An 18688-nucleotide genomic window follows, 5' to 3' on the forward strand; every position below is an offset into this window, starting at 1 on the left:
ATGGCTGAACCAGATCAAATTTGTAGTGTTAGGTGATTCTGTCATGCATAGATTGATTACTATTGAAAGCAGAACCACACCTCCACCAGTAGACACTGAAACTGTAGAGCAACAACATATACAAATAAGAAGGTCCACAGTTTATCTATCACTTATACAATTAAAAAACTATCAAAAAACCCCTTCCCTTCTCTAAAAAACAAAACAAAAAAAAGTACTCAAGTTTATAAAGTGAAGTTGACATACAAAGGGATACTAGAGGTTCTTCGTGTTCTGTACAAATATTATCAAAAGCTGAGGACATACTTTTGCTTAATAGAAAAGACTAGCAGATTATGCCCACAGTCTTATCTGCATTTCAATAATATACACATTCTATTTAGTAACAACATTTTAAATAGTAATAATCGCATTTTAAGATCTAATAATTACAGAATGATTAATTCAGTGTGATCGAAGTCTCAAAAGCCTCAACAATCAAGTTGATCTGTGAATGATGCTGAAAACACTTTAGATGTTTTTCACTGAGAGTCAGGCAGATCAGTTGGGAAAACTAATGTCCTTAGTAAACCAAGCCATATGGCTGGAAATAAATAAGCAAGGTCTTAGGCAAAAACCCTTCTCCACGTTGCCCAAGAGCTTGCCTTTGTTTTGAACTGTATCAGTCAATCTTCAATGCCTCACTCAGACCTAAGACTATCATAGCTAAAATAGCTCCCCTGGGGGAAAGGAAGAAAAGACTGAGTCATTCAATTATTCCTATAAAAATAACTTTAGTCACTGAGTAAATAGCAGTGGTTTCTGTTACTGAATAATATTTTATTTACTGCATATATCTCACTAGCTATGTAGCTAGATGAAAATATTTTATCCAAACTTGGGTAATCAAATTCATATGAATTCCAAAGAGCAGGAGATATTTTCTTAAATCCCTTCTTCAGTTTCTTGGAGAAAGACCTTATGATTTATTTAGTTGGACATGCTTCCTAAGTAAACACTGCTGCAGTTAAAGAATGATTGAGCTTATCAATAGTATATTGAGAAAATTAACAATGCCAACCTGCAACAAATCCCCTCCCTCTTGGTCTGCTCTGTATTGTCCTTTTCTTCGCCATGCAAGCCTTGCAAATGAGTGACTTCAGGTTCTGGAAGGGTGTATACAAAGACTCCTGCAGACAACAGGGTTAACATTAATGACTGTTCTGCTTTTCTCTCATCAGGTACAGCACAAATCAATCACAGATCTAACAACCAGAATAATTTTCTAAGTCCACACTCATACATGCACAAGGTCATGTACCAGGTCTTCTAATTCACATTTTTCAGGAAAGAAAATTAAAACATTTCATATTGAAAAAGTGGACTCTTGGAGAGGTGAGTAGGGCTACAGAAAGAATGCTTTTTCCTCTCTTGGTGAAGTTTGTTTTCTCCTCTGCTCACATCCGTAGATTACTTTCTTCCCTATTTTATTACCTTGCATCTGCAAATATACCTAACTAGACTTGGTTAGGTCTATCAACACAATACCTCAGGCAGAGATAATTAAAGGCTCCACATGAAGACTGATGAACTGGTGGAAAAAAATCACCAGTAAAGAAATCAAAGCATTTCATGCATTACAAACAAAACCTAACACAACAGTAACACATCAGCCCTAACTCCAGACAGTTGTTTCCACATAAAATATAATCTAGTCTAAAGAGATATGAAGGAATTAAATAAGTGTTTACCTTGTGAGATGAAAAGTTATGCTGTCCAAAGGACATGCTGAAACTATTTGAAGACCCAATACTAAGAGATGCAAGAGATCTTTAACTTTTACTGGTTTCAGGAAGCATTAAAGAAGTGTCTTAGAAGCGTTAAATCTTAGAATCTTTCATGTGCCCAATACAAATCAATAAGCAAAGAAAAGTTGTGCAGATTGAAAAGAATTACAAAAAGGCAGATTATTCAGTATCATAATTTATTTTCATAAAGCTGAGCTGATTTTTATGAGGATGATAATCCCTTTTTGCAACAAACATGGTGGCTGGGGAGCAGCAAGAATGGGAGAGGGATTACAGGATAAGGTAAAAAGCCAATAGGTGTCAAGACTGGAGCAACTAAAGAGGTTTCTTAAGCAGAGGTAAGAGTCTGAATCCCTGGACCCCCTTGTGAATTTTCCTAGCATATTTTTTGTGCTCTTTAGAGATGGAGCCTCAAACACAGCCCAGAGATGTTTTTTCCCCCCACACAGACTGAGTACAGTCTGCAAAGAACTCCCACTAATGGGAAAATCCTTTCACTGTATTCTTGGGAGAATAAATCCAGAATGTGTTTATGAAGGTTGGATGAAAGACATGATCAAAAAAGGACAAAATATATCACTTAAGATGACCCTGTTAGGTAATTTGTTTTTAATTAAAAAAAAAAAAAAAAAAAAAAAAGAAAAGTGATCACAACCATACTCCATTAGTGAGAAGCACAATAAAAAGACTAATGAAGTGATAATATCATTGTCTCAATGCTTTATGAGGCTATTATATCCAATTTTCTGTGTGAATAAACAAACTAATATGATTACTGTTATGAAAAACAGAGAACTAGCATAATAAGAACTTGGTATATTTAAAAAAACAGGATGGCTATTCATTATTATCAGAAGCTTTCTATTTTTATTTTTTTTTATTTTTAACAATTTCTAAGGCTAGATAGAATTACACAAAAAATGTCACAAATATATTAACTGCATTTAATTTTTTTTTTTTTTGGTACAAGAATCTCTATTAAGCAAATGCTACAATGCTCAACATTGTTTGTACACATGTGAGTATTTCTGAAAACTACAGTAGAAATACAGTCTTGGTTAAAAGTTATTAATTATATTTAAACCATCATAATCAAAACAACACCAATTCTGAGATCTCCTGAACTCCCTGAAGTAATCTAACTGTCCAGATCTAATGTACATAGAGAAACCCTAGCAGTTAGTAAACAACCAGAGAACAACAAAAGAAGTAAGTTTTTCCTCTTACTTATCTTTCCAATAACAAAACACCCGCATTGAATAAGTTGTTTTTTTTTTTTTTTTTTTCCCCCCTTTTCCCCCCCCCTCCTCTGCATACAATGCTGTAGCTATCATCAGGTTAGATTTATGGTGCTCAAGGATAGATTGCTAACAAACAAGTGCTGAAAGATCTTGGCTTCCAGCAGTACATTTAGCTCTGCCAGGAACTACGGACCAATTTTATTTATTAAGTTTAATTTATAATAATAGGAACAACCAATCATATGCACTTGTTGCCTTGCCAGTGTCCCTAACTAAACTGGCATCTCTTGGCAATTCTCCCCAAACCAGATTCTTGCCTCTCAAACTGATAAGCTGCAAAGCTGTTTTATTAGTCTGGGAACACTCTCTGCCATATATGTACCATAAAACTGTACCTAAAAAATAAAAGTTATTTAAACTACTCTAAAATTTAATGGGGCTAGACTATTTTTTCTCCATCATGGAACAGTTTATCTAGGGTTTGTTTAAACTAGAGCATCACGCCTTTTAAAAACCTAACTTAGATATTCTAGTTGATTAAGTCAACCTCCAGCTCTGTTCTAGGGATCTAAGCATATTTCTTTATCTCCCTTCAAAAACATGCTAAAATATAACTTCAACATTAGGATTTTCAAATGTTAGATATGTTAGCTAGCACGCTTTAGCTAAGAATGTCTCAGCCAATATCAATTTTATTCAGATTTATGTATTTTAAAACTAAATCTGAATTCTTCTCAAATGGAAAGACGTAACAGTTTCATACAGGTTTATGTAGTTTTCCATTTATTCTTCAGACCCTCTACTGTTCTGCAAAAGTTCTACATGAAAAACTGGATGAACCACTGGAACAATCTAAAAACTAGTGAAATCAACGACTGATCAGTGGGAACCACAACGTTTGGATAGAGGCTACAGTCCTAATCATACAATTGACTCCGTATGGAAAGGATTATCATCCTCCTGCTGAAAAAGAAATATATTCCACCCACCCACGTGTTCCACTCATCACTCCAGTTCAGGATGTAATCTAATTAGATACAAAATTGGAAAAGCAAACTAATTATACCACAACTGATATTAAATGTACGAGGTTAATATTACTGAAAAACAAAATCTTTTCTCTGTAATAATTTTTTTTTGAGCCTCAAGTGAGGCTTAAAAGACAGTGTGTAAAGACAGGTAAAAACACTTTAAAGGTAAATCTTTCAGGAATTATTAAATGATATGGATTTTCCAGTTCCGCAATGAAAACAGAGATACAAATTTAAGGTCTTAAGAGCTATCTACACATGCTAATAAAGACCTTCCCAAGCTCCCCTCCACATACTCTGTACTAGTGGGACATGAGCCAGTTCTCATCTAAGGCTTCACTGGTACACTAATGCAGCACGGCACCTGGTCAGGTGGATCCCATGTCTGATCATGGCCACCTTAATGCATCACATATGGCCCGTACCCTGCAAGACTGCTGCTACCTGTCTGCTTTTACCAGGGCAGGCCTGTTTTAAATCCTACCAGTTTTAGGTAACATAGCATGCAAATGCAAATTGTCCAAAACCCCAGCTTCTGAAAAACGGAATTGAGTGTTAAGTACTTAAAGGCACAGGAAATTACTTGGTGGGATTCTATTAAAAATATCTAGATATATACATATGCCTTCCTCTGATCTCCAGTTCCTCATGGAGTTCATCAAATCTTCACCTCATATTTTAAGTTCCCTTAAGTACCTTTGAAGCTATTACTCTTAAATCATACCTACATGTAGTATGCTTCTTTAAAATACATTCATATGATTTTGCATAAACTCTTATAAATAAATAAAAAAAAATCTCATTAGTATCTCGGTATTAGAAAACTGTTACAGTAATTTTCATTTTTTGAGATTGACAACTATTTTGATACTCCCTTGTATTGTTTTCTGAGATTTGGAAACAAAAATAAAGGCAAATTTATAGCTTCCAGCGTAGTACCAATATTTCTATCTTTTTATGTTGTTTGGTGAGAAGGATGAAACAGGAAAAATTAAGAGAGGAAAGATACAAAGGAAGGATACAAAGAAAGTAACAACATTAAGATTTATGTATATAAATATGGACAAATACCTTTTTTCAAAAAAAAAAAATACAGATCTATCTAAGAGAATGTAGTTACTCACATTGCCTTCCAAAAGCTCCTCTACAGAGCAACTTCGGTGTGACCGCTGGTATTTTTCTTGAAAAAGTTTTCCATCAAACACTTTCCAAGGCATCAAGTCATCCATTCTGAATGGAAAGCCACAGGCACTATTGGCCATAAGCAACGTTGTAAGGCCACGAATAAAGACAGCACCAAGATGTACAGCTCTGGAGTCCACTTCCATAAGCTGTTAGCATTAGAAGAAGAGCAAAGAAATAGACTTAAAAAAATCAGGGAATATAAGCAATTTTAACATGACATAACCATGCAAACAGGAGAGCAAATGATAAATAGCCCCCAAACTGTGACAACGATGGTTTCCTATTGCACAGTAGAATTCAAAGGATACTGTATCTAGTTTTATTAAATAAAGTGAAAGAAGTTTGAGATAACAAATACAGCATCATACTTTATTTATTTCTTTTTTAATTAAAGACAGATACATTGAAAATGAAAACCGAAAGACAAAAGAAATAACTATTCTCTATAGCATTTCTCAAACATTAGCAGTTTCCCAGAAGGAATTCTGTTAATGGAATGCAAAGGCATGTGCTGGGAGTATAAAAAAGTGATTTGAACAGTGATCTGTTGCCCTTCTCCAGCTTGATCAACTGGTATATGTCACAGCACTTAGAGATCATTTAAATTATAAAATTTGACAGGATGAAGTTTATTGTGCTCAGGCTTCAGAAATACTTTAAATGTTTTAAAATTTCCTCTGAGTGCAGACTGAAAGCCAAGTTATTTCTCCTCAACATGGATGTCTCTAGAAGAAATACAGGAATGGTATGACAGCATACAGAAAAACACAAAATGAGAAACTCAAAGAGACAATTAAAACTTTTGGCCAAAATAAACTTGATGGGTGAATTTGAAATCCTGTTGGGACAGAGTATAGCAAACTGTAAAAGTCTTGAATCTAGTAAGTGGAAAACTGGGATTTTTATGTATTTTATAGGCTGTACAGGCTCCTCAGTGGGGAATGCCTTTTCTACAGTCTGTACCATAGCAGTCTGTCAGGACAGGAGGGATTCACAACAATGTGGCCATCGATACAGTAATCCACAGCAGCTGTTGTACCCCTAGAGCACAGTTTTCCTTCAGTGCAAGTTCTACCAGGAACAGAACAGCATCCATAACAGCCCAGAACAGAAAGCACAAAGAGGTGGCTCAAATTTGTCTCACCTGTGGTTCCTGAGGAGCTGTGAGAGGTTTGTCTGAAACGCATTGGGTTGGCTCACCATTACCAACCAAAATATCATCTTAAAACTGAAAAGGTTCCCAAGAGACTTACAGGTATGCACACACACTATCACTGCCCTACATACACATATAAACAAAAAGATCATAGCATACAACACAAAATATGGTACTAAAATAGATCAGAACCACATCCCTGGCACCCAAAGTCCACATAACAAAACCAGAAAACCTTTGCTAACAACACAAAGCCACAAAACATGTTATGAAAGAGCCAAACAGTAAATAGTTTGGAAGAATATAGCTAGAACCTGGTCAAAGACAGAAGCTTTCTATATTATTCAATAAGCTGAAGTCAGTTAAAACACAGACAAGGGGCAGTACAGTTCTGTTAAGCCACCTTGAAGAGAGATGCACCTTTATTAGCTGGTTTGTTTATATTTTTTTCCTACAGTGAAGAAGCAAAAGAGGACTCAGAGGTCCATACAGACAAAAGATACCAGGCAGGGTGTTCTGAGCCCTGCTTATCCAGAACCCTCTTGGAAGAACAGCTGCCTCCAGTGATTTCTGCAGAGACATCAAGCTGACCAGCAGGACACTGGTCCACGGTGACACCCAGTACCTGCAATTCACCCGAGAAAACTGCAGACAATCATGGACAATCAGACAAAGGCAGAAAACAGGAGCTAATTTGAGCAGTCATTTAGAAAATGAAAGGCCCATCCTTCACCTACTGTGATACTTCATACTTCAGTAAGGAAGACCTTCTTCTCCTCCCCCATTACTCACTTTAAAATAAAAGCATTTTCAGGATGGGAGGCTGAAACTCATTTTCAGGCTGTGAATTTCAGGAAGTTACTGCCTCCAGCTGTTAGTAATCATCTTCCCAGCTGAGACCAGTAACTACATGCACACTTAAAACTCTCTTGCTCTGGCAAGTAAAGCAGGTTTCTGCAAAGTACTTTGCAGAAATCTGCAATGCTGAAAGGTACTTAAAAAAAGGAATGTGGTTAAGTGAACCAGTATTATTTGTACTAAAGTAGACTGTAAAAGTGCATGCAGACAGTTATTAGGTTGCAGCTGAGAGATGCTTAAATCACACCGACTCAGTCATTTCTGATCACCTGGCCAAATCTCAAGACCTTCAGAAACAAGTTCATGTCAGTCCATGCTTTCAGATAGAAGCTGTTTGGTTTGTGACTGAAGTGAGACTTTATGAGTGCAAATCCAGTGAGGGAGAGCTGCTGGGAATCTTCACAACTCCCTTTTTTATAAACTAATCCAGGCAGGGAGTTCCTTCAGGATGTATGGACCCTGGTCTCCTTTGCAATGCAGCAATAAATTGAACTTCAAATAACTTCAATAAAATGCTTTGACAAATACTAAATAAGTACAAAATAAAGGTTATTTTTTTTTCTGTTTAAGCTATATGGAAAATGGATGTATCAGGCTAAAATTAGCAGCAGAGTCCAAGAACAACAGTTGCACGCTAATCAGCTGAATCAAATTTGGCCAAATTTGTGTTGGTATGACTCATACCACCAATATTCGCTTTAATATAGATACTATAGATATTTATTTTTTATTCCCTGGCACACAAATCTGTATCTTCTGTCATTGGATTATCATTAAGTACTGATAACATCAAAAAAAATAATTGCTGAAAACACACTTTCCAAGACTAGCAAAAGCAGGTATATAAGCTGCTGAAAAGAAAATAGTAAATGCAGCAAGAAATTTCTCATCTTCTAATTTAACATCTGTGTACTGGATGCCTATTAATTCATACCTTTTAACATTTATTAATGAAGATCTGCTCTTACTGTCCATTTTAATCCCACTGGTACCGAGGATGTAAAACAGCTGTTAGGACAGATTACCAGTACTATACATAGATGCTGGATGCCATCTGGACCACAAATCTTTAAGATAAAGATTTCAAATCTTTATTTTATTGTGTTCTGGAAGCTGTAAGCATACACCCAACACAAGTATGTGATTAACCCAACTTTCTTCAGTTATGTTATTCAAATTAATGCAAAACAAATGCATAGATACTTGCAGAACAAGTGTCTAAACAGGAACCTGAAAAAAAAATTGCTTTTGATGGTGACGCACAAAATCATCAAATACAGAAAGGGACTTTGAAGTCCCAGTTTGATTGCCATCTCAAGCTGGAGATCAGTGTAGTACTGCCATTGCTACCAGTTGTTCCTTCTGCCTAAGTGAGTATGAAGCCTGAGCTACCAACACAACCCCAGCTGTACTCTCCAACTACAGCTGAGGCACACAGGTTAAAAAGATAAAAGAAAGTTGCTGGTGACAGCTTTTACAGGTAGTGTTTCACTGTCCAAGGACATCAATCCAGAACTCTTCTTAAACACTAATGTAATGGAAGGACAGGGACGAAGGGAAGGCTTGATTTTTTTTTCATAGAAATCAATATTGGCAAGACCGTGTCAAAAGCTATCAACAGTGATTTCTTTATTTTAATGAGACAGGAAATACATTCACTAAAGGGTAGTTTCTATTTTCTATGTCTGGCAACGAAAAACAAAGAAAATGAAAGCACAGCGAGTCTATAACAATGAGCTCGTGCACATGGCAAACCACAGACTTGCTTTGCCATGGGAATGCTCACAACTGCTTGGTGTCTGCAATGCAAAGACGTCACGATGAGGATAAGTGGAAAATTCCAAAAGAAAAGAAGCCTTGCCTTCCAGGGCATTACACCCTAGAGATTAGTTCTTATTGGAAACTGTGTCTGCTCTTTTTCCTATTTTTATAAACTCAGGACCCCAGTGAATCATGTGAGATACACCCCTGTGATCCTGCTGCTGCTGCTGCTTCTACCACCAGCTGATGACACTTGCACGAGGGAGCCCGGGGGTGCGTGAGAACTGCTCCTCCTGCACCAGCTGCCTCTGCTGTGCTCCTGCTGCTGCTCCTACCACTCAGGGCTGGGGAGACAAAGATTGCTCTTCCAATTTGCACACGTGAAGACTGAGGAGACCACTCCAAGGTCACAGTCCTCTCATAACAGTGCATCAGAGGTTACTGATACCATGCTTTACAAGGCCTGAGACGAACCGGTAACCCAATTTGAAAAGAGACAGAGAAATGTGGTAACCACATCACTAATGTCAACATTTGTTACAACAATTTGAGAAACATCTTTGCTAGAAGAGCCATTGTCAGGGACTGATCTCACACCATGCTTTTTTCTGCTCTGCACAGTACTTCAGCTTATGGACCACAAGCTTGGGCTATCTCTGTGCTTGCGTGCATCCCCACTGACCACAGAGAGAGGCTCTGCATGCAGGAACCATTTGCTCACAGGAACAGTTTGCAAATCTAGACCAAAACACATTTTCAGGATGTAAAAATACCTTTGTGCTTTAAGGAAGAATTTTTAGCCCCCTGAGTCTTCTTTGTGGATTCACAAATTACTTCTTTGAGAGAGGTATGAACTTGTATGTGCTTCAAAAGCTGCACTTTTGTATGGTAGGAGTATGGCAAAAACAATCAACCAACCAACCTTGCAGTTCTTTCCTCTGGAATGGTAAAACTCTGAAGATTTTTGAGGGTTCACATTCTGTTAAAAGAATGAATAGGCTCTACCACACTTAAAAGGTAAGGGTAAGTCTCTGAATATGCCTAAGGTCAGAAGAAACAAATGAAGGCCAGAAGCATAACCAGTGGCAAAGCTATCTCATTATCTTCATTTCTAGAAAACAGGAACAATATAGAGATGGTAATAACTTCACATTTATTTACTTTACACTTCATCTGTACCTCAATGCTCCACATACTACATTTCATTTAAGAACTGGTTCCTTTAGTAAGATTTTTAATAACATTCTGGGGACATACATTCATTATATATATATATATAAAAAATATTGAATCTTGGGTTAAAGTTTTTCTTGCACATTTTTCCCTAATCTGTTGCCTTCTTTCTGTGGTTATTTGAATATAGAAGATACGAATATGATTAACATTTTAAAATGTAGATTTTAAAATATGATTTAAAATGGCATACTTCTTTTTCTTTTAGTTTTCCTCAAAAGAATATTTGTTTCTGTTATAAAAAGGAAAACATAGCACTCAAGGACAGGTTAGTACTCACTAATTTCTGCTTAAAATTAATCAATTGAAGAATTATAATTAAAAATCAATGTAACTTGATCCAAGCAATAAACCACTAGAATTCAAATGATGGTGATCAAAATATAAGTACTTTCCTAGTTTAACCACTTCTTTTTAAGCCCACTTGAACTCAGTCAGTATATTATCAGTATATTATTTCATTTATTATTGCTCTCAAACCCACCTGTGTCTTAAAAGATCAAATATTTAACCATAGGCAGTTTATGTTTGAGCAATAAAGGCAGCAGGTAGATCCTATCTCAGGAACCTGTCATTAAACCAGAAAGGCCTAGCTTTGCCTGGGAGAGGCAAGGCATGCTGTGGTTCAAACATGAACTGATGAACTGTCAACTGATGACCACCTCACTGGAGCTGGATTTGTTACAATGGAAGAATCGCCGAGGAAATTTTTTCAGCCTAAAGACAAGGGTCCTTGCTTGAATTCCAGATTTTGCCTTCGGCCCTTGGCATAAATTCCCAGTGCAAGTTGTCCAAAGATAGTATAAATCCCATGCATGGGAACGATATGCTCTGCTCTTGAGCAAAAATAAGCTAAATTGGTGCAACAGTGGTGATTTTAAGGAGTGTTACCCTAGACAGAGAGGCTGGCAAAACTGTGTTTACTTTGCATCAGTCAGCTTTGTGCAATAGGTGGCTGGAAGTGTAGCACTTCACCTGCTTCCTTCACCTGTCAAACTGAGGGAAGAGGGAAGTGCCGGTATTTTGAAAACAAGATTAAGGTTTATTCTGATAAAAGATTATGGCTTAAGTTAAGCTCTTCCTGCTTAAACAAGGTGGGTGCAAAGGAAAAGGGAGGCTGGAAAGAGGAGCAGATCCTGTGAGGGCCTCTGCTGCAAGAGAAACTAGCAAAACCAGTTCTTAAACACTTCTAAGTCTTCACAGTAAATATTGAGCAGTAAACAACCCAATTATTTGGTGTTTATACCTTGAAGAAGGTTTATTTACCGAGTTTTATCAGTAGTTTGATGTAAAGTGATACACTGTTGTTTACAGGAGGCCAAAAACTTCAATGAAGTCAACCTAAACAAAGCTGCAAAATGGCCTTTACCTTTAAGCATCAGATGTAATAATAGCAAAAATACTACTGCTAACCAGTCTACAACCAGATAAAAATCTCCCTTGGTTGCAGAAAGGCTGCTTTTTAATTACCTGTTTCATTTTCAAAAATACCTGTCTTTATCAGAGCTCTGAAGTCCTATCTGCAGCATGGCCTACTTTAACTCAGATTTCTATAATGAGGAATAGTACAGTAGCTAAGAAGCTGAGCCCTTTCAAGTTATTCATACAGATATGTCATGGACAGTGCAATAGTACTTGTAGAAAAAAATTAGAATAGCAACACTTTCCTTAATTTAATTACAACTATACAATTGCTAGACTCTGATCTAATGATTACACAGCTAATAGCAGTCTGTAATACGTGTGACATTCACAGAGCATTCAGATAAACTCTGAGTTACAGCCATCAGGCTAACCAACTGATTAACTGCGACCCTGCCAGCAGCCACATCCTTTCCACAGAAATGGATTCACTGGGATTTTAACTTTAAATATGCATTTGTGTTTTTAGTGACTTATCTTTGAACTTCTTCACCTTTCTCTCATACAGATAACATGGGATTTATTAAGTAGCAAAATGTATTTATTTGTTTGGGACTTTGAAAACTCCCATGTTCATTTATTTTTTTTCTTCTTCTTCATATGCTAGTTAAAAATTGTGGAATTGTGAGAAGGATCACTTGTTCCACATGCCTTACAACAAATGAAGTTTGCCCCCATGGGAGGCAAGCTGCTGACGGGATCCTGGTACACCTGCACCAGAAACCAATGGTCTCTCTGAACCTCAGAAAATCTGCAGTGATGTGCTTCTCTCAGAGACTCCTCCATCCCTATCATACACTCCTGAAAATAGCCAACATATTCAAAAGTTATTAGGAGACCATTACTAGAGACAACAAACTTAAAGAACTGTACAAAAGGACGCCTTCCTTTCTTAGTTCCAGCAACTTCCCAACGTAAGCCTCCAAAGCCCAAGTTTTCCACTCCCTTACTTTCTGACCCTCACTCTATATTTCTGTATTCTACTCTGTGCTGACTAGCTCCTTTAACAAAACCTTTTAAATTAGGGGCTTCATTTACCATCACCTGCCTCTTAACCATACTCGCAATCTAAAAACCTCATCCATTTCTTACCCCAGGCCCTTCCCCTTTGTTTAATCATAGGACTGGTCAATCAAAAAAAGTTTAGAAGTAAAAAATCTGCCACCAACACAGCTGCCCAGCAGAACATACTTGGCTACCTTTGCCACAGCTGCAGACTACATTGGCAAATGCTAACTGGTTTGGTATACAACTCTTCCATGTGCCACAGTCTGGTGTCCTCTCCTGTGGGCTTTTTTCTTAGTGTACTGTGAAACTATTGCTGTGGATTTAGACATCATTGCAACTACATGTACAAAGAAATTTTGATAGGTGGGAGTTTACTGTTAAAACTGCCTAAGGCTTATTAGCCAAGCTAGAACTTATTTTCTCCCTGGAGTCAAAGCAGATGTTCAAGACCTATTTGTCTCAATGTATGACCAATCCCCCTCTAATTTTTGAGTATATACTTTTTAGGAGCCTGATCTGTTTCTGATCAACAGAAAGACTGGTGAACTTCAGCACAATTTAGATCAGGCATTAATTACTTGGTATATCTGAGGCTTTGCACCTTCCAAGAAAGCTTATGACAGCTGTTACTAATGTCACATCTGGTATAAATGAAACTGCCAGTGAACCAAGATGGTTTGTACAGGGAATTCCAGGAGAACAAACACTGTTTGCCAGCACAATAAAGTGTTTTTCTATTTCCCCCTCTGCCCCCCCTCTAATGTCTTTGTATTGTAAAGCAGCTGTAGCACAGGATTAGTTGATACTAAAGTTCACCTTTGGAAGTGATAGGGTCCAAGGTAAACAGTTCTGGCTAACGGATTTTCCAGGTGTTGAGTCCATAGGTTGAGGAAGAAAAGAGCAGGTCTACTCTATTTCAGGACTACCTTCAGGTCCAAGACAAATCAAACCATGGATCAATACAACAGTATCTCAGATGACCTGTGAAAGGACCTGTATCCTATATGCAATAAGTAAGCAGAAAGCTATTGCTACATAGGAAAAGATCCTTAGGCATGCATTAACTGCCCTTGCTAAAACCAATACATATATTATTTCTTATTGTGCAGGGAACTGAATGTTGCTTGTTTTGAATGCATCAGATGAATATATAGTGGCATAATTGAATGTAATATACCTTTTTAGTTAATATGCATACGCTTTCTACTAGTGCTGGTGTTACTCTAGACATTCTGGTTAGATTTCTGAGCAATTAAATAAATCTCCCCATAAATTGTATTTAGCTTGCTCATACCTACAAATTTTATTTGGAGGTAACAAAACCACGTTTATAGATCTGGCATTATTTTCTCTGGGTTTTGTTTTCTCACTTAAAATAACAGAATAAAGCTGTCTTAGCAAGTGGTAATATCATGAGGTGCTAAGATACAACACTGGTAAGGAATGTTATAATGTATACTTCAATCTTTCTCTTAAAATAGCTCCACTTTTTTATAAAACGTTCCTTCAACCACATCTCAACTATTGTTCAGTTAGTGTCAAGTGAAATTGTCATGAAAGAAATGTCAAATTAAGGTAAATGGGAGGAGAATATATGTGCAACATCACTCCAATATTACTGTTAAGAACATAGTAAAAAAAAACAAAGCACCTTTGTAGAGCACTTCTGGTTTTTCAACTACTGTTATTGAAATTATTGGTTGCTTGAGTATTACAAGTAAAAACTAGAAAAGGAAAAAAAAAATAACAATTTGACCAAAGTCATACAGGAAGCAAGAGATAGGAATAAGACTGTGTCTTGACTTTTAACCCCTGGACAATGATGATGTCAATCAAGAATAGACTTGAAAAGAAAGAGAACAAATCGGTTCTTGGTTAGCCTTGCTGTTTCTGATGTCTTCAAGGTGAACATCTCTACCATAGCCATTTGAAAAATTCCAGTACATCCTATGAAGCCCTGTAACCACATGCCGAAAGGCTTGTTTCATCTTCTCTCCCCATCCACCTACATGTGGCTCATTAGATCATTTCAGAAAATCGTTTTTTGCTTCTCCCAAGTTACACTTAGCCATCTGCTTCTCCAGGGCAAGGCCAGGCAGATGCGCAGCCTGCATTCCTGCCCAGGCGTGACAGGGACACGCAGGCAGGTGCAGGCAGCCCGAAGCAGATGACAGGCAGGTGCACGGGTGCCACCGCTTCCTGATGGCATGCTCCCTTCCCTCCCCAGCTTCAGCCCCTGCCCGTCACCTGCCCTACGGGGAGTCAGGTCAGCCCTTAGATGCAACGGAGAGCAACCCCACCTCTGCCATGCAAACACCAGCTCCAGCCCTCAGGTACCACTTCTTCCTTCTAACACAGCATGCAAGGAAGTTTAAACTATTTGTCTTATGAGTAGACCAAGACAAACCTAGCAGGAAAGAATCAGTTGATACCAGAAATTAATATTTCCTGCTCTGTAGTAACTTCTTTCTTTTTTTGAAAGCTGACAGTTTGCTTAATCAATATTTGTGAGATCTTATTATTCCCACAAGCAAAAATTACACTTCATCTTCTGCAGTATTACTGAGCATGGATTAAAAAGTAACAGTAATTTCAGTTGAAATGCCAGATTACCTTTTACATTAAGGTAACCTTTATGCTATATAAAGCTTGAAAGCAGTTTACAGCCAAAACTCTGCTTCTATTTCCTTACTGTTGAAACCTTGCTAATAAGCTACATGACAGTTAAGGGGAAAAATAAAAAAAAAAAAAAAAAAAAAAGGCATAGCAAGCCCATGCGATTATGGAAAAAAATGCAAGATCTCTTCCACAAAAAGAAATATAAATCCTCTGGTTTAAGGCACTTGCTCAACGATTTTCTCCATAAGAAAAGGGCATCCAACTAATTTTATTTATTTATTTATTTATTTTCAGAAGGTAGAAGAGCTGATCTGGTCATGCTGGGGTTTGTATCCGTGCCACTGACACATAACTGAATTCACACAGTTATGTGAATTTTGATACTCGAGATTATGTCAAACGTAAAAAATGTTCAAGGAAGCACACTCTACAAATACTAATGACCATATCCAACTTGCACTCTACAAATACTAATGACTATATCCAACTTGGTAAAGAAGAAAATGGTTGGGGAGCAGGAGAAAACAGCAATCTTGTCTGGAAGTTGAATATGGCAACCTAAAGTTTTTTTCTTATATGTTTATGAATCAACACCAGCAAAGAAAGGTAGAGATAGCTGTCTGTACAACAGGACCAAGAGAACTTGGATTTCTTCAGAACTTCAAGGGATGATTCTGAAAATACCAACAGATCTACATATTGGACTTGCAAAAAATACTACAAACAGTGAGTAAATTGAGCTCCTGAGATATAATTCTGTTTGCACAGATGTTTAACCTGTGCAAGTTCACAATTCTCTTACTGAGTGTTAAGTATTAGAGCCATACCCACCACTTCACATTTACTAGAGAAAATAAAAAGGTCCTGCAGTGCAAAGGCAGCACGCTGAAGCAGGCATGCAGGCCCAAGAGACCAAATACAGTTAACAGGAAAAAAAAATAGAGTATGCAAGCCTGAATACATTCAGACTTAATATATAGATTTAATATAAGCAGGATTCCCAGTGTGAAACTGGTTACTCTCTGAACTTGTTTAGTGGAATGTGAAAGGTTTTCAACAATTTCAGCACAATCAAATGAGGTACTCTCTTGCTGTCTTCATTTGATGCAACTTGCTTTTGATTAACCATGTACATGCTTAAAAACCAAACTAATTTAACTACTTGAAGACTTGAACTCCAGTTATTTGGACTGATTTACTTAAGATTTTGTTGAGGCAATGAGAAAAAGTTTTATTTCTGCAGTTGAACAGGGACTTAACCACTCTCAGCTTGAAATCACATCCTATACTACTGTGCTTCTGTTCCAGATTAGCCCAGAACACTGAGAAAACCTAAGGGCTGCAGAATATGAGAGAATGGGCTCTGAAGCAATGATAGTAAAACACCTCAGCCCACCCTTGCTCCCACCTGACCAGTTACAATCTCACCAATCATCTTAAAAACAGTATTGTCGGATGCAAGTTCTGTGGGAATATGAAGCCCTGATTCAGTAAAGAATTTGGGAATGCATTAAAATTCCTCTTTAGTTAATACCAAAAATATATCATGAAAGCAGATCCTAAGAGAGTTTTAGCTAGGAGACCTTTGCAATATTCTTACTCGTATTTTATGTTTTCCTTAATTCAATTAGACTGCAAGTAAATATTTATTATAGGAAACAGTCACACAGGTACAGTAAACATACACAGAAATGGATTTATTTCTCCTGGAGAAATTTTTATTTTATTTTTAAACAATTGTGTTTTGAAAAATGTAGATTGCTTACAAAAGCTGTTTGGAGTCTGTCTGAACAGTATCACATCTAATGGTGTTGACAAATGTAGCCTGGTTTGCCAAATAGGTCAAAGACAAATTCTGGAATATTCAGAGTCAGGGTATTATTTATGCTTTTCTGTTTGGATGGCAGAGGAGAACAAAAATACTGAGTTAAAAATACAGAATAGATTTAGCAATATTCTTCTGAAGTATGAGTTATCCTAACTAAGATACTTGCATGTTACTCTAAAACATACTAATTTATTTGCATGAATGTGGCTAAGTATCCCTAGGAAAACACTTGAGAAAAAAATTAACTTGTGTAATATTGATATCAAACCATTACCAAGGTAATTCTCCTTCTATTGCACCATACAACAGAAAATATTACAACCTTCTACACAACTGCAATTATTGCTAAAGCTATTTCTGCCTGTCAAACTAGTTTGCTGAGATTTTATTTTCCTCACATTATTCCAACATCTAATGAAGTAATGCTTGTTAGTGTGTTGTTTTTTTTTTTTTTTTTTTTTTGTGTGTAAGTCTATTTGCAATCAAATTGCATAGACTCTCTAGAACTTATCATTTAAGACTTAAAATGATTGTCCGCATTTCATATCAGTAATATTTTTCAATTAACTGAATGCACTTGAAAAATTGAAGATATACATTTCAGGCTTGACTTTTTTATATTTCATACACAGCAAAAGAGATTCTTTTATGAGCAGCACAAAAAGATGTAACTAGTCCAAAGTAGATATTATGGCATAACTGGGTATGTTATGGCGAAGCTATAAAGAGCTTGCAAATGCCATAAATACCAGCAGTAAGTGACGCGTATATCCATTATGCATCTGCTACTAACTTTTTCTTCATGTATTATGACATACATTTCATTTTTAAAAGCATTTACAGAACCTAAGTTTCATCTACCAATTTCCAGGCATGGTCTTTAACCAAATTTTCCAAACTGATCTTTGGTTGTGACTTTCAGAAATATGTGATTCACAACTTTCCACCTCTAATACCAGTGTTTACATATTTGAAGAAATCCTAGAAGAAACGTATTACTTCTGTTTGTAACTCACTGTGGCCTCTCCCATTTGGACAGTGTTCTATATGCATTACAGGTGAAAGATGATCTATAATTGCACTTGTAAACAACCATGGGTAGCACAATGTAAGGAACAACACTGCAAGCACGACTGCTGGTGCCTCTTTCTCTCTACAATGGCTGCAGAGTTAGACTGATGGCTCTCTGGGCTTTCTGCCAAAACAGCACACCAGATTAAAATAGAAAGAAGGGAAATAGGCAACCTGGGGTCCAAAACTTAATTCTGACCTTATGTATAAGCTCTATGGGAGGCTTGGGCAAAGCAGAATGTTAATATACCATAAAAGGGGTGTACAAGGAAACTAGATAAAAAATAAAAAGAGAAAAAGAATTTACAAAAGCCCTTGTCTGTCACGTGCACATTTCAGTATTTTGAAACCATTGATCTTGAAAAATAACCAAATCTTCTCATACAAATATTAAGCAGTTACTTTCTGCAACTGGCATCGTGTATTTCAGTTATATGTCCACAGGCCACTTTCTTTCAGCATGAGATAAACTATATTTTTATGGCTTT

The 18688-nt window shown here is 36.9% G+C and overlaps 1 protein-coding gene across 3 annotated transcripts in view; it reads right to left on the reverse strand.

Moving 5' to 3' along the window:
* FAM120B (family with sequence similarity 120 member B) overlaps window positions 1-18688 on the reverse strand; it is a 53769-nt gene that overhangs the window by 9126 nt on the left and 25955 nt on the right. For all 3 annotated transcript variants that reach the window (XM_082756333.1, XM_082756332.1, XM_082756331.1), the window contains exons 7-8: window positions 5184-5390; window positions 1061-1169 (exon numbers count right to left, since the gene is read on the reverse strand). In XM_082756333.1, coding sequence (XP_082612459.1) covers window positions 1061-1169; window positions 5184-5390 — 316 coding nt within the window. The remainder of the gene's footprint in view (window positions 1-1060; window positions 1170-5183; window positions 5391-18688) is intronic.

The sequence above is a fragment of the Aythya marila genome (assembly GCF_965140915.1).
Source record: "Aythya marila genome assembly, chromosome: 3".
NCBI lineage: Eukaryota > Metazoa > Chordata > Aves > Anseriformes > Anatidae > Aythya > Aythya marila.